At 43.5% G+C, this 17,250-nt stretch overlaps 1 protein-coding gene across 1 annotated transcript in view; it reads right to left on the bottom strand.

The window, feature by feature from the left end:
- The window catches only part of ABCA13 (ATP binding cassette subfamily A member 13), a 345,676-nt gene that overhangs the window by 177,626 nt on the left and 150,800 nt on the right, over window positions 1-17,250 (bottom strand). Inside the window, exons 35-37 of the mRNA XM_054991725.1 lie at window positions 17,040-17,226; window positions 10,355-10,573; window positions 7,420-7,616 (exon numbers count right to left, since the gene is read on the bottom strand). Of these exons, the coding sequence (XP_054847700.1) occupies window positions 7,420-7,616; window positions 10,355-10,573; window positions 17,040-17,226 (603 nt within the window). The remainder of the gene's footprint in view (window positions 1-7,419; window positions 7,617-10,354; window positions 10,574-17,039; window positions 17,227-17,250) is intronic.

Below are 17,250 nucleotides of genomic sequence, written 5' to 3' on the forward strand. Positions count from 1 at the left end.
TCAAGGCACTCTTATGTAACTTTACCCCTTGAAGTTGTTTTATGTTATAAACTACAGCAGGAAGGCAGGACGGTTTGGAAAGACATTGCCTGCCTCTGAATAGCTACAGAGTGAAATTCCAAAAGTTTGCAGAATCTCCCTTCCTGCCCCTGCTTTCTTGAATTTCTCTTTGATCAAAACAGAATTGATTAGAAACTGTCTCCAAATTCCTAAAAAGAGAGAAAGAAATTGCTGGATTTCAGGGAGAAATTACGTAAAGAAGAATTAAGAGAATTTGTATTAAAAATGCTAGAGGAGGGCCAGAGGAGACAGGGAAGGAGCAAACAGACTAGAATTAAGTCAGATGGCCATAATGCAGGAAATTTAAATAACCATGCAGTTCGATCTTGTCTTGGGAATATATTTCTACATACAGAAAGCATGCTAGATACAAAATCTAATTTGGGCATGGACTTTATGTGGGAATAGTGCATAACTGGGTGATGAGGCCAATGCAATGCATGAAGAAGGGAGAGCCAAGGAACTGGCAGAGCAGCTCCGGAGCCAGCACCCACAAGCGGCCCCCCTCTGCAAAAGTGGTGAAATGGCCGCCCTGCACCAGATGAATGTGCTTGCGTGCCAAGATGCCAGCCACTGCTGATGTGCCTGTAGGAACTAAGGCTAGCAGTGTCAGAGAGAAGCCATGATTCCAGAGCAGGTTCCAAAAGGACAACAACTTTTCCTGTGGATGCCATTGCCAGCCAGGGCTGCTGGCAAGAACTGTTTACACGTTGCACCTTTGATATACAGATACCCAAAGCGAAGACTGGGAAACAAGGCACCTCTGACTCTGGGAATCACCCATTGAAACGATTGCCTCCAACTATCAAAACAACGGAGCCGCAGTAAAATGCAGATGACGCCCCATTTGTATCTTCTCTTCTGCACAGAGGTGACACAAAGTGCCGTCAATAAACTCAATTGCTTCCTCCCCTCTCCCTCCCCTCCCTCCTTCCCTCTATCAAGGTGTTACAACAGAAAACATTAGATCCCAAATTATCTTTTTTGGATATCAAGTGTCTTGCTAAATTGACACTTTTATTGCTTTTGTTAAAATTCCTGAGAATCATCAAAGGGGCACGGACCATTTCCACTAGCCTTGCCCCAAGACAAATAATTGGCTATTTAAGGGAGAGGCAAAAGTGCCACAGTGCACGCGCCATCTCCCCCCCCCCCATCCTAACTAACATAGTGCAGGCACTATGTTAGATGTTTCCCTCCTCGCTGCTAAGATCTCTGCCTCTCAATGGACATTGCCCAGCTACGATATTCCTGCTCATGCAACTGTCTCTATACAGGGCCGGATCTAGGGTTCCCGGCACCTGGGACAACCCAAGTCTGGCTGCCCTTGTGTGCGTGCTGTGCGCACGCGCTCCCAGGCTGCATGATAACATCATCACTCAGAGCAGGCATGCCGCCAGTGGAGTGGCAGCAGTGCCGGCAGCTGGGAAGCCGCCCATGCCACTCGCCTGCCCCGCTGAGGGGGCAGCCAGCTTGCCATGCGCTCCCTGTCCTGCTGGGCAGGTGAATGGTGTGGGCGGGTGCTCAGCCACCCACGCTGCCACCGGCGCACTCCCGGCAGCTGGCAGCTGCTCCCAGCACCCCCTCTTTGGCGGCACTGGGGGCATACTACCCCCCTGCCCCCCTTGATCCGGCCCTGTCTCTATAAGCTTTCCACCCTTTTATTTCCTAGCCTTGCATTGAATGTGTACGTATGATTCTTAGAACCTGTAAGCTTGAAGAGTTATTAAGTAAAGTCTTTGGAAGAATTAGTCTCCTCTCTTATTGGGTGATCCAGGAACTGACCCTGGTATACGTTGGTCTAGATCCCTGATATTAGCCCACTGTTAATTAACTCCCAATCTTTAGAGCAGTTTGGCTAACACCACACTTTCTAATACTTAAAAAGCTACTGAATTCAGCATCTTTAAAACCTATGCAGTTCTCCCCTTGGGTAAGGTAAAAAGGCTCTTTGCCCAATAAGAGTAACAATTGAAGTCTGGTCAACAGCCTATGGGCCAAGCTACAAGTGATGAACGACACTTGCCTGGCAAGTGAACAGACTCACGTGTATTCCTCCCTGTTCACTTGCCGTTCACTTGCACTCCACTTGATCAGTGATCAAGTGGAGCGCAAGTGAACAGGGAGGACTCGTGTGTATTCCTCCCTGTTCACTTGCCGTTCACTTGCACTCCACTTGCACTCCATGGCAAGTGAACAGGGAGGAATACACACGAGTCCTCCCTGTTCACTTGCGCTCCACTTGATCAGTGATTTCACTTGCTGTTCACTTGCACTCCACTTGCACTCCATGGCAAGTGAACAGGGAGGAATACACACGAGTCTATTCACTTGCCAAGCAAGTATCATTCATCACTTGTAGCTTGGCCCTATGAGATGGAAATACTCTGAAGCATAGCGGGGCAACTCTTGAATAACATCTTTGAGAGTCATCTGGAAGAATGTGATGGACAACTTCACTTCCATCTCTGGGCAGCAAGAGCGGACGTTTCCCCCCAAAACTTACTCATAGAGTTAGCATACCATTAAAACAGACCATTAAAATTAGGAAGGAATTTGAAGTTTCGGAGCTTTATGCCAGCAACAGATAGTGTTGAGATGACAAAGGGAAAGGCGCTTTAACCTCTAAACGGTGTCTTATCCTTGTTTCAAAGGGTTACTCCTTTTGGTAACGGGTTGAGAACAAGTTGTTTCAAGGGTGTACAATCTAGGCTCAGGTATAGCCTTTAGTATTTGAAAGTTTAATGAATTGCTCTGAGTCAGAAATATATCTGAATAATAAAAACACAATTATATGCAAAAAGGTGCAAACGACACAAGGGAGACAAACAATGTCAAGAAATTAGAAACCTGATGAATAATACATTTTGAAGATGGGTGAGCTGAGACAGTTTCAGAAGAAAAACAAAAAGTATGTGATAAATCCTTTTATTTCAGATGCATGCCATTAACATTCCTTTTATAGATCTTCTTTGTCTTTGAAAAGCTCGAGGGTTGCCAGTGCCCCCGTTTTTTGAACTGGCCTTGTTTCTAAGATCTGCTGGGTGGAGGGGGGGCAGCCTGGTATTCATAAGCAAGCAGTAGTCTTGTATGTTTCTTTCGTAATTAATTTCATTATTAATTACAATCATTAGGTAAACGGGGTGTTTCATAATTATTGCAATTAATATGTAAATGAAACAAATTCCCAATCTAACAGTGTAATCCTAAACAGAGTTACTGTAGCCAAAGCCCATTGATTTCAATGGGCTTAGCCTGGGATAACTCTGCTTAGGATTTCACTGTAAACAACCTATAATGAAGAAAAAAAACACTCCTTGATTTTTTCTTTTGTTCTGGTCTCTTTCGTTATTGAAATCTCTTCTCTTGGTTTCACTTTTACAAGCAGCCTGCACTTTCCTAATAGAGGCGCAGTGCTCCTTAGAGCGAAGGAAGAGAGAAGCGCTAGGCTGTCCTGATTGACAGCAAGGAGTAGCCACTAGGATAACATACAGTTGTGAGGCATTCCAATCCTGTAGGACAGGGGGTGGGACTTTGCCTTCCTCTCTCCTCCCAATATGTAGCATGCTGTGCTACTTTCCCCTTGCAATCTGCACTCTCCTGCTTGCCCGCTCCTCTCCAAACCTTACCCCTCACCTCGTCCAAGAAAATGTACCTCAAGGACTTCCTGCTGCTGCCTGCTGCCCCGAAGCCTTACCCTCCTTGTGCCATCAAATACCCCTGCCTTGTCTGGCAGCTGCCTCTTCATGTGACTGTCTTTCAAGCCTAGCCTAGCCTCCACCGTTGTAATAAGCAGTTCTGGATATGGCTGCTTGTGATATTAAAGATGCTCAGGCCTCTGGAGTTAAAAGGGCTGCAGTATTGCCACTAGAGAGCCTCTAACAGTTGCCGAGTCCCAACTGGGAGAACCTGGCGTGCATAGAATGCTGCATAGAAATGAGAAGTGATTGATTGGATTTACTGTCTTTCCAGCCCCAATGGTGCCCAGCGCAACAAAGGTCTCGCAGAGTCATCCCCACTTAACACATTCCTTTCCCTTCTTCCGTGATGAGATCTCCGGTCCTTGATTGAGGAGCTAATCAAATGACATTCATAAGTATAGACAGTTGTTCCTGGGAAAGTACAATCCCCACCTAAATTCATCAACTCAGCTCCGGTGGACTTCACTACTAAACTAACCTTTTTGTGCAGTGCTAGAACAAGTTTTACATTTCCTTTCACACGCCCTGGCAGCTACCCATCAAGACAATCAAACCTTTGGTCAAACCCAGGAACCAACCATTGGAGCCTTTGTTCTAATGGCTAGGTGGGCTCTTCCACCTCAGGGCACATTTTACCTATAGAGTCCTGGCCTCATTCAAATCGTGCATGCTTCTTGAGTCCAAGTGCTGCTCCCTTAGGATTGCTTCCCTAAGTCTCTCCCTCTCTCCTGGCCGAGAACGCTGGCCTTTGAAGCTTTCTTCCTCCATGGACCACCCTGCTCCTCTGATTGGTAAATACACTCCCCCCCCCAACTCTATTCCAACTTCTGGCTAGCTTCTTAGGACTCTCTCTGTGTGTATCAACCATTTTCAATTAACTTCCTCTGTGTATGTTAGTTTTTCCTCTATAAATAAAATTATTCTTTGACCTTAAAAGCACCAGCCTCGACTGCTACCTTGGGGAGGGGACCTGGTAGAAATTGGTGGAGATTTCCCGCTTGTTACCCCTCTCGTATAGCCATTCTCCTTGCTTGCTAATTCCCCCACAAATCATTTTATTGCAAGGAGACCCGTTCCGGTAACAGAATTCTCGCATAGACTTCAATATTAAACATGGGCGATGTAGAGTAAATCAAAGAGGGGCCCCTTTATTCTATCTGTCTGGCAATGTAAGTGTCCTTGGAGATTACTACAACCCCCCTGAGAATTTGCCTAATTTGGATGGAAAGCCATGAACATACAGACCCAAGAACAGTGTGTTTGGGGGAAGGGTGTCTTCCATTGAAATGAATAACAAATAATGGAAAAGAATTATGAAAATGTAACAATAATGGTGAAAAAACAATAATGAAACAAAATCATATGAAACAGCCCAATAATGATACAGTTCCTTTTGAAATAATAAAAATGAAAAATGAAAAACTTTCATGCACAAGTCTAGCATCAGTTTGGCGCAGTGAAGAGCAACGGGACTGTAATCTGGAGAGCAGGATTTGATTCCCTACTCCTCTGCTTGAAGCCAGCTGGGTGACCTTGGGTCAGTCATGGCTCTCTCAGAGCTCTCTCAGCCCCACCTACCTCACAGGGTGATTGTTGTGGAGATAATAATAACATACTTTGTAAACTGCTCTGAGTGGGCATTAAGTTGCTCTAAAGGCCGCTATATAAATTGAATGTTATTTAGATACCATGAATATCTCCTAGGTCTCTCTGCTAAATTGAATGTTGTTGTTGTTGTTAGTAGTAGTAGTAAGCAGCAGGCAAAGGTTTTCACAGCACAGAGATCAATGTTATTGCCGCTAATCTTTGCATTAGGCTGGTGATAAAGGTATGGGTGACTGTATAGGTATAATTTTAATACCTAAAGGGATGCAAACAGTGGAACATTCCCACTCCCATCAGGTATATCTAGTGTGAGACTAAGACTGGGGAATAAAGAAGTTTGGGGGCTCCCTTTTTATTGTTAAAGTTGGATGCACACACCAATTCATTCCTTCCACATGAAAAAGGTATTTATTTAATTCATTCATCTGCAGTCTGCCTTTCATTCATAGCCTGCCTTTTTTCCAAAAGCAGTTTTTCCTCTCCTTCACTTGACCCTCACCCAAACCCTGTGAATTAGGGCAGATTGTGTGGCTGGCTCAAGGTCACCCAGCAAGCTTCCATGACAGAGTGGAGATTCGAACCTGGGTCGCCAAGATCCTAGTCCAGCACTCGAACCACTATAATCACTGGTTCTCAAATTTGGCTGCCACCATCACATTTACAGTGCAATCCTATGCAGAGTTACTCTGGTCTAAATCTAGTGAAGTGAATGGGCTTAGACTGGAGTAACTCTGTATAGGATTGCACTGTTAGTCTCCTACTTACAAATCTGGAATTCTCTAACCTAAATCAGAGAATCAGACCTGGATTTAGGGATCTCAAACTTTTTTATCCCTGAAATCCAGACCAAGATTATTTGTATTCTTTCTCCCCTGAAACCTGTACCTAGATTACCTGGATTTTGCCCCCATGGTGGCAGGAGGGGAAGAAAAGTGATAATTATTGACGCATTTGAATGATTGCGCTCTAAGAGCTTTCCAGTCTTAAAATCTCAAGAAGAAAATGGCATTCAACCAAAGGATTCATGATATAGACTGCCAGAATATGCATGCTGTGGTACATACACCGTGTTCACCTTTAACTAAGGGTCTAAACCTTCCAGCATTCAAAATGTGCACAAGTTATTTAAAAACCTTAAGTGTACTGAAATAATCTAGAGCAGCCCACTGTAACGTTTTGCCATTGGCAATCTTTGAGGGTCATTACGAGCACATCCCTTTAAATGATCGTTTATTTCCCTGCGATCCAAGGGCATTAAAGGTTGTCACCCATGTGCATTGTAAAGAAGTTAGTTTCGTTCTGTTCCTAGCTTCGCTCTTGGCTATGTCTCAATGCCGTAGTGACCCTTCTTCTCGCTGAAGAGCGTGTACATATCACTGAAAAAGGGGCTCTCTTTTTGCCTGTAGATCCTGAATGCTGAAAGAACTCTATTTCTAACCTGTACAATTCCTATATTTTGTTTTAATGACTTGCTACTGAAAGGTCTATTGGCTGTATAATAAATCTGTTTCACACAGAAAGCAATCACCTTCGTCCTAACCAGTCTACATAAATAAGTGCAAGACAGTTTTCAGCAAGGGCTTCCAAGGCCAATTTGGACATACTTGCTGGAACCACTCCTGCAGGTTCCAAACCCATGCATAGCAACAAGATCCACAAAGGTGATCCCTCTCGTTAGCACAGGAGGCCCCAGGAAAGGAAGACAATCTAGAGGTCAATTTCAGGTGGGTAGCCATGTTGGTCTGTAGTAGAAAAGAAAGATTCAAGTCCAGTAGCACCATAGATTTCCAGGCTATGAGCTTTCAAGAGTCAAAGGGAGCTTTGACTTTCAAAAGCTCACACCCTGGAAACATAGTTGGTCTTTAAGGTGCTACTGGACCCGAATATGTAGATCAGGCACACATACTCTGCACCCCAATGGTATTTCACATGTGAGTGTTGAGTAGAAACAAAAAAACCAAAACAATCTATTCAAGAAGAATTCACAGGTCCTGAAAGATCGTCACGTCTGTCAGAACCAAAGCTGCCAGAATTATCCTATTGGGTTTCATACCTGCTTTGTACTTGAGCAGAATATCCCAGATGCGGCGACGTGAACATGGGTCTACACCACTGGTGGGCTCATCCAGGACCACAGTCTTGGAGTTGCCAATAAAGGAAATGGCAACGGAAAGCCTTCTCTTCATTCCTCCAGACAGGGCTCTGATATGCTTGTACTGGTGTTGGAATAGTCCTACGTCCGTCAGGGCTCTTAAGGAACAATTGAAAAGAGATCTGAAAACCTTTGGCCAACTTGCATCATTGTAGCAGCTGCATGAGTTGTCTCCCCCAAGACCAAAATGAAATGATGAGTGGATGCTTCCAATGACAGACAGGACCATCCTAACCAGCGTTACACCCTTCAAAGTCCACTGTAGTCAATGGTCTTAGAAGGGGTAACTCTGCTTAGGATTGCATTACCAGTCCTAGGCAATCAAACCATAGTTTAGAGGCAGGTGCCAGAAGGGGGTATTTTGCTTACAACTGATGCTTCAACAGAACTACATCTTGTGTGTGTGGGGGGGGGGGGGGTCACCTATCTGTTTCCCATGATTATATAATATGTCAGCCTGCAGTGGAAGAAGTGGCAAGACTTATTCCTGTAATATTTTGCACACCAGCTCGCTGTCACAAGGGTGTGAAATGCAAGCATATATATTGTACACGTGCTGGAATCTGTGCATTTTGTTGGAAACATGCTCTAGTAAATGCAGACTTCAAACACATGTAGTGGACGTGCTCTGTAGTTAACACGTTTTGGAAGAAAATATTAAAGGGGATACAATGGATTACTTCATTCCAAAAGAAGTATTATTGGGATTAACCTTCTCAAGCATAAACTTATGATTTTGGAACTGATAACTGCTGCCAATAGTTGCCAAAACTGGGAAAGATTTTACAAAATGAATGTTAACTATTGACTGATACTGATAGTAAAACTATCAAAGTTGGTGGATGTTTTTTGTCTTAGAGATGGGAGGTTGAAAAATCCTAGATGTTTTGATTGTTGGAAACCATTCTTTTGAGTTTGGGGAGGCAAGAGTTAAGATGATCTTTTGACTGGTACAATAACATAACATTGTTATGCGCAGTTGTGTGTGGTGTGGTAGCATTTTTGTTGACTATAGAGTAGTTATGGGCTATTTTGTTAATTTACAATAACATATGCTTTATTGTCACGACGAGGTCATAATGGTGAAATTGTAGCAAAAGTTAGAAGTATCTTTCAGAATGATCTATGTATCAAAGTATAATTTGTATTTTGATATTTCTTGTATATTATCATAATTGTTATTTAATGCTGCAAGGACTTCCCAAATCAAACTGGAAACTAAGGGGCCTGTTGTTACTCTAGTATTTCTATCTCTGAGCTTTCCCCCACACTCTGCATCCAAATACTGTCCTGAACCTCAAAGTCTTATCTCTTATTGATAGTAGCCGGGCATAGGGGTGGTGGGCATAGGGTTGCCAAGTCCAGGTAAGGGAAATTCCTGGAGATTTGGGGGGTGGAGACTGGGGAGGGGGGAGTTTGATGAAGGGAGGGGCCTCAGTGGGGTACAATGCCATAGAGTTCACCCTTCAGCCATTTTCTCCAGGGGATCTGGTCTTTGTTGCCTGGAGATCAGTTGTAATTCTGGGAGATCTCCAGCTACTACCTGGAGGCTACAGCAACAGCCGGAGACACACCTGGATAGTCAGAGCTGCAATATACAGGTCCGGGAATACGCAGTCAATGAAAATCAATACAAGTAGTATCAAGCATATATATTAGTGCAAAGTGCAAAGTGCAAGGTGAATAAATAATGTCAATAAATACTATGTATCTCAACAACATTAATAAATATTAATCAAAAATCTGTCCGAGTCCTTTTTGTATCACAATTAATCCTCTGCAATGAGAGTTCATAGGCATACGAGTGGAGAACCGAAAATATGACCTCCAGTCCAAATGGAAATAAAAGCTGGACGTGCCGACGGACTTATGCGTGCATTTTCCCAATTCCCGTTTCGTGTTTAACACTTCCTCCTGGGCACATTTACATTGGATGGTCACCAGTATCACAAGTCCCCGGTATTCCTGCTCAAAGCATATGCATCGTGGTTTGCTCAATGGACAGTTGGATGGGAAATTAGAACACTCTCATAAATCCATTCCCTGGGACTAGCCAATTACCTCCTTAAAGAGGCATTAAGGAGGTAATTGGCTAGGAAGTGTTAAACACAAAACGGGAATTGGGAAAATGCACGCATAAGTCCGTCAGCACGTCTAGCTTTTATTTCCATTTGGACTGGAGGTCATCTTTTTGGTTCTCCGCTCGTATGCCTATGAACTCTCATTGCAGAGGATTAATTGCGATACAAAAAGGACTCGGACAGATTTTTGATTAATATTTATTAATGTTGTTGAGATACATAGTATTTATTGACATTATTTATTCACCTTGCACTTTGCACTAATATATATGCTTGATACTACTTGTATTGATTTTCATTGACTGCGTATTCCCGGACCTGTATATTGCACTACCTGGAGGCTGACAACCCTAGGTGGACACAGCACCTCCTAAGAAACGACATGTCCCATTTGGGGAGGGGGTGTTGTTTTTGAGCTGCAATGCAGCATAAAGTTTTCTGGTGTACCACCCACTCCAACAGCTGCCCTACACCCGGAAGTATCCACAGAGGCTATCCCCGGTATAACCTGAAAAAACTGAAGTGGAAACCCACCCGGGAAAGCAAACAAGAATTACATTCAATGTAAAGTGTAATATATATTCATACAATTCATGCAACAGTACATGCACAGTCAATAAAGTGCAACGTGCTATTTTTACAATATTTGTGCAACTCTACAATGCTTAAATGTACTTATGACCATGTATAAGCTACACCCAGAAGTAGCTTTGAAGGAATACATTTCTGAAAAGTTGCTCACAATAATCACCAACCTAGCGACTTGCTGATGTAGCTGGAGTTTTGTCCAGAGAGGGGCCTTCACAGTCCCATAAAGCAAAAGATGTTCTTGAACAGTCAGAGAATCAAAGAGTACATTGTACTGAGGACACACTCCCATCTCAGTCCAAATGGCAGCAAGGTCTGTCTCCATGTCCTTTCCATTGACAATGATCGTGCCAGAGCTAGGCGGGAACAGGCCTGTTAACATTGACCTGAAAAGAAAATAAGAGAAACCAACAGCAGGAGCATTAGCACAAGGAGACAGATTTGGAAAGAGCTATGTAGAAGAGGCTCACGTGCTGGGCTTGGGTGAAGTAGTTCCGTTGACACACTTTGAAGCCAAATGAGTAGTATACTCATAATATACTATGATTTTATCAATCTATTTATGGTTTTTAACTGTATACATTGATGTGTTTTAATATGTTGTAATCCGCCCTGAGCCCTTCATGGGGAGGGCGGAATAGAAGTAAATAAATTGTGTAGTGCTTGGGAGTTTGAGCTGATGGCCAAACACAAAAAAAAACACCTCTGCACTGAGAACAAAAGACTGAAAGTAACTGCGTTGGATGGAAACCCAGTAACATTTGCCACAGCCTAAGCCATTATGTAACTTGAGATCTGATAAGACAAACTGTCCAACTAAATGGATCGGTTTAAAAGTAAGGCTGAGCTCAATGGGAGTCCCATTTTTGTTATCTCATCTCATTTTCCTGTCTTTCAGAGGTATGTGAAAAGAAGCAAAAATGGGGTTGATCCCATGGACTTGTCCTGCTAGGAAAGGTGCTTTCTATGAGCAGATACAAGATGCTCAGAACAGCATGGCTCATGGGCTCCTTTTGTTGGAGGAAAGAACCTCCTGAACAGATCCGCCCTGCCAGCCAGCTGAAGCATTGGAAGGGCCCTTCCTTGCAAGCGGCATGGAAAGGGCACTTTAAACTTCAGCTGGCCGGCGGGTGGGGGATCCTCCTCCACCAGTCAGCTGGAGCAACCGTGGGGCTTGAAAGCACCCCAAAGTTTCCCGAAATGGTGCAAAGCTTTGATTCGGCATTTCGGAATTGGGGGCAGCACGCTGGGTCCAATTCGGAAATCCCGAATCTTTACAAATCTGATCCGATTCAGGTATTTATCCCGTATCGGAAACCTGAATCGCTCACCCCTAGTCATCACCTACAAAGCCATTCATGGGCTGAGTCCCACATACCTGCAGGACCACCTCTCCTGCTTTGTTCCACCATGTGAGCTTTACTCACCTGTGCAAAGCCTGCTGAAACAGTCATCATGCAAATGGGTAGGATCAGCAAAGACCCTGACACATGAATTCACTGTTGTGGCTCCCTCTTTCTGGAACAGTTGGCCTCAGATCAGGAAAGCTCCCACAGAATGTGATAAACAAATGTTCAAGAGGGCATTTTTATAAATGAATTAAAACTATGGTGTAGTGGGAGAACTCGGGAGGATGTTTTTATAAGAGAAAAGAATTGTAGACGATTGCAATGTTGCTGTGTGTCACTTTGCTTTTACTGCATTGCCTTCTACCAATTTGTAACCCAGAGTCTACATTATATTGTGTCTTAGTTTTTTGTTTCCATTGTTTTCTAATTCTATAATCCTAATCTTGTTGCATAATTCATTGAATGCCTTGCACTATTTGACTGAATTGTTTTTTTTAGATTTTGTATAATCTGCCTTGAGTCTCAGCAAAAGTGTGGCTTATAAACTAAATAAATAAATAAATAAATAACCAATGGGTTAACCTTTCAGACACTTTGTCATTTTGTCTATACAGGGAACCATATTGCACTGCTACCTTACTGCAGCTTATCCGTGAAGTGTTTTTTTTTCCATGTTGGGGATTCTTCAATGCAGAACTGATTTAGAACAGCTGTCAGAATCCCAAAATTTCTAGCACAATTGCTTGAGATGGCAGCAGCTCATTTCCATGATTCAGGAATAGTATTTCATTGGGCAGTCCATGTCTACTGTTCCTTAAGCTTCCTAGTGGCAGGTATTTAAAGGGTTAGATCAGTGGTTGCATTCCCATTAGGCAATCACGTATCTGTAGCTGGCGGGAATGTTAATCAAGCAGAATAAATCCGGTACCCAGCTCATTCTTATTAGTAATTTATGTGCCTTGGGAGATGTAGTGGGGAGGGGGGAGAAAAGATTTTTTAAATATTTCATTAATACAAAAATAAGAAATGATATTAACTTTTTAATGAAACTACTAAAAAATGTGTCTAGGAGGGATTTTTCATCCCGGTTATAACTTCTCGCTTTTTCCTTCATTATATCCCCCAAGCACAAAGCCTGCAAGTCTAAGAAATTAAGAGACCTGCTCACCAGCTGTGTATGAGGAAGCAAGAAAAAGAGCCTCCCCAGTAGGAATCATTTTAAATTTCTCATCCTTGCTGTTTTGACCTAGAAGTATCTGTTCTGATTTCATCTCTGCCTTGTGCAAAGTGAATTAGTGATTATTTTGTATTTCCTTACAACACATTTTCCTCCTAAAATGTACACGTTTTGTGTATCAAAATAAATCTGCTTTATATGTGAAATGCAGCCCAGATGGAGATTATACTGGATATTATACACAAACTGGATATATCGTGCAACATGCTTACACAAGAAAAGCAAACATACAAAGGCAAAAATGAAAAGTAGAAAACTGAAGCGATCGTTTTTAAAGCATATGAATTTTAAAAGTATATAAAACAGAAAATAATTACGCATCTCTGTTTCGAAGAAAAATAAAAGGTATTTCCTTTGCAAGAAATTGGGGATGCTGGAGAGAGGAAAAAAAATTAGGGTCAAGCTAGATGTTCAGGTTTAGTAAGAATTGGGTCTGGGTTCCCCAGGCCAAACTCAAGTTTCCTGCAGCCACATAGTAGCTTTGGGAAAAGGCTGTTAAAAAATAAAGAAGAGCCAAACAGCCTCAGAATGGCTCCTCCCTCTCCACTCAAGCTGCTTCCCTGAGAGGCAAGCTACAAGTGACGCCTGACACAGGTTGGACACTTGTCAGCTTCCCTCAAGTTCTGATGGGAAATGTAGGCATCCTGGTCTTGCAGCTGTAATGGAGAGCCAAGCTGTAAAACCAGGACGCCTACATTTCCCATCAAAACTTGAGGGAAGCTGACAAGTGTTCAACCTGTGTAAGGCGTCACTTGTAGCTTGGCTCTGAGTCACAATAGCATGGGGGAGGGTTTCCCCCTGTTTTTACTGCTTCACATGCACAGACTACTCCACGTGTAGCAGAAAAAACAGGGGAAAACTTCTCTCCCATGCTACTGTGACACAGGGAAATGGCTTGACGGAAGAGGAGAGTTAGGCTTTATCCTGCCCTTCCTCCCCCTGCAGAGGTGTTCTGAAGCTTTTTGGGCTCTCCTTTACTTTTAAATAGCAGTTTGAGGAACCCAAACTGCTGTGTGGCTGCAGGGAACTGGGTTCCCCAGACCCAACTCTTTAAAAACCTGCACGTCTAGCTCGACCCTTCATCTGAACAGCAAAGCACCCCTGCAGTTGAAGGTGGAGCCAAAACCCCAAGAGAAGATGCTTCCCTCTGGAAGGTCTCGTTCCTCAAAAACAGGGGAAATTTGAACAGTGCAGTGACCATAAAGTCAGACTTGCTTTGGGAAGACCAGATTCCCTGGGGAAACCCTCCTTAACGATGATGCTCGCTATGATCTATGATGGGCAACTCAGCTTCATCTCTCCGCCTGTTCTAAATTGCAAGACAAAACAGGATAACCGTACCATTGAATGCATTAAGCTGCTTTATACCAAGTCAGAATATCAAAAAACAAAGGCACTCCTGGCAAAAGCCGACAAACTATCAGAGAGGGAAACCCTCACCCGGGGAAAGGCACACCAATAATAATTCTGTCTGCTCAACTACGAGAGAATGTTTATCAAATACTAGATTCCCAAATGTTAAAGTGCTATTTTCAGCTTACAATAAATACATGTAATATACAAATTCTCAAGTAATACAAACCATCCTATCATGAATAACAATTCATACAGAACACAATTCATACAAATTCAAATAGTTATTGCATCTCCAAAACAGAGGTATCATGACTATAAATGCGGGAACAAAATCCAACAGGTAAGTCTCTTATAACGCACACATTCGTGTTAGTTGCATCTGCCTCTTTTCCTTTTATTGCAGATATTCCGGCGGACAGCTGACGGTATTCAAAGCATTCCAAGCCCACACTGGGGCCGGCTATTAGATGACGTAGATTTTGTCCCAAAGGACTTCCTCAGGGGCATGGATCTTGTCCACAGCAAAATTTACCGTATTTAGTACAAAGTATCCCTATCACCCGGAGATGGCGCTGATACCTGCAACGTTGCAATAAAAGGAAAAGAGACAGACGCAACTAACAGGAATGTATGCATTACAAGAGACTTACCTGTTGGATTTTCTTCCTGGATTTATAGTCATTATACCAAGTCAGGGCATTGATCTACTCAGATTGGCAGCAGCTCTCCCAAAGTCTTTCCCATCAACTGCTACCAGATCCTTTTAAATGGAGGTACTAAAGATTGAACCTGGGGCCTTTTGCATGAAAAGAGTTGTATGCACAGCAGATACATTCAGCTACGTCCTTGGTGCTCTGAGAGTGGAACTGCACAAGACGCACCAGCATGTGTCAGGTCTTGCAAGGATCCCTGAGAAACGTAGTCTTTAAAAAAAAAACACCAGCCACTCAATGTGATTCTTAGCTGGGAAGAATTGCAACTGGGGCCGTTTCCACACTACAAACTTTCATCCGGAATGGGGCACAACGTTGTGGAAAAAACGCAACATTGCACCCCGTTTTGGATGAAGGTGAGCAGTGTGGAAATGGCCTGGAGGAACTTTCTCACACACACTCTCTCTCTCTCTTTCAAAAATCCTCCAGGACGGGGATGGGGGCGGGTAGGGAACGACAAAACAGGAGGCAGAAAAAAGCAGAGGTGTTTTGCGAGCAAGTGAGAAACCTCGTCCCTCCCATTCTTCTTCTCCCAGCAGGGAATTGCATCATGGATTCTCTCTCTCTCTCTCTCTCTCTCTCTCTCTCTCTCTCTCTCTCTCTCTCGGCCCCCCCACACACACACACACACCATGTCTCTGAGCTCCTGAAGGAAAACCAAGCTGAGCAGATTTTTGAAAAAGAGAATGTCTCCAGCTGAGTGGCTGTTCTTTGTAAGAAAATCCACTTGACTCAGTTTTCCTCCAGGAGCTTGGAGGGGGGGGGGGAATACCCCTTCCAGGGAAGCTTGTGGGGCCCAACACATGCTCTTCACATCTAATTCATCTTGTGCGGTTCAGCTCTGAGCTCACTGGAGAAATGGAAAGGATATGAAATTTTCTGTGTTTTGGCCCTCTCTTCTTCTAAAGAAGAAGGTAACTATGGTTGTTGTGAGTTTTCCGGGCTGTATCGCCGTGGTTTTGGTATCGTAGTTCCTGACGTTTCGCCAGCAGCTGTGGCTGGCATCTTCAGAGGTGTAGCACCAAAAGATAGAGATCTCTCAGTGTCACAGTGTGGATCTTTTCCCGGAAAACTCACAACAACCATCGTTCTCCGGCCGTGAAAGCCTTCGACAATACAAAGAAGGTAACTCTTTATTGCCTACTAACATGCCTTGCTCACCAAGAACAGAATGAATCCATAGAGTGCAGAACACAGAAAGTTGGCCTTGCATTGAGTAGACACAATCAAAATCACCGAGTGTGAGCTAAGAAACAACCCACCCAAATCCTGCAAGGGTATAAGAAATAACTGTGCTAAATCTCCGTGATATAATGTCTGCTCCTAAGTATAGCTGTTGAAGAGTTAAATGTCAATGAATGAAAAAGAGTGTTTAATACACCAAAAACAAAACGTCAACCGTAACAAGGAACATAAAGAAGCAGGATATACAAAATCAAGTTCCACTAAGAGTAGTTGGTAACTCGCCCGTTGCTAAAAGAAATCTTTGGGTAGAGCAGATTCAAAACCTTGATGAACCATGAAGATCACTCCATCACCTTGGGTGAATTATCAGCACCTCTCATCCTCACTTACAGGGTCTTTATGAGGATAAAACCCTCTCCTTGCTGCTCCAAACACTTCAGAGAAATGGGGGGGGGAGTCTGATGAACTAACATATCTCAGGGAAGAGAAAGAACTTTGTTTGCCAATACACCAATCACACCAAGAGAGTGATATTTTGCAACATTCTATCATTATTAATTAATTAATTAATTATTTTCAAATTTGTATTCTGCCCTCCCTGCGAGCGGGCTCAGGGCGGATAACAACATATTAAAATACAAGTAAAAATTCATGTTCATTAAAAACAACACATTTAAAACAGGATGGCGGACAGCCTTCACAGGGAGGGTTAAGATTTATACACCCCTTTTTTCCAGGCCGGTGGGGGCCCAGCCTCAGCCATATGCCTGGCAGAACAACTCTGTCTTGCAGGCCCGGCAAAAAGATAGTAGATCCTGCCAGGCCCCGATTTCAGCAGACAGGGCGTTCCACCAGGTGGGAGCCAGGACTGAAAAGGCCCTGGCTCTAGTCAAGGCTAGGCAGGCCTCCTTGGGGCCAGGGGCCACCAACAGCTGTTTGTCCCCTGATCGGAGTGTCCTCTGGGGAATATATGGGGAGAGATGGTCCCGTAGATACACATTAATGGACATACATGACTGTCGTCTTTCCAGCTCCATTCGGACCCAGGAGAGCTGTGATGTGACCTTTATAGAAAGTAAGACTGAGTTCTTTAATGGCAATCTTGTTGCTGTCAGGGTACTCCTTGGTCAGTGATCTCAACGTAACTCCTACTGGGTTTTCTCCCTCACCACCCTTCTCCGGTTCTTTTGGAAGGGAACCTGAAAACAGCAAAAAATAGAAAG

This window comes from Eublepharis macularius, chromosome 11 (genome assembly GCF_028583425.1).
Source record: "Eublepharis macularius isolate TG4126 chromosome 11, MPM_Emac_v1.0, whole genome shotgun sequence".
In the NCBI taxonomy this organism is placed as follows: Eukaryota; Metazoa; Chordata; class Lepidosauria; order Squamata; family Eublepharidae; genus Eublepharis; species Eublepharis macularius.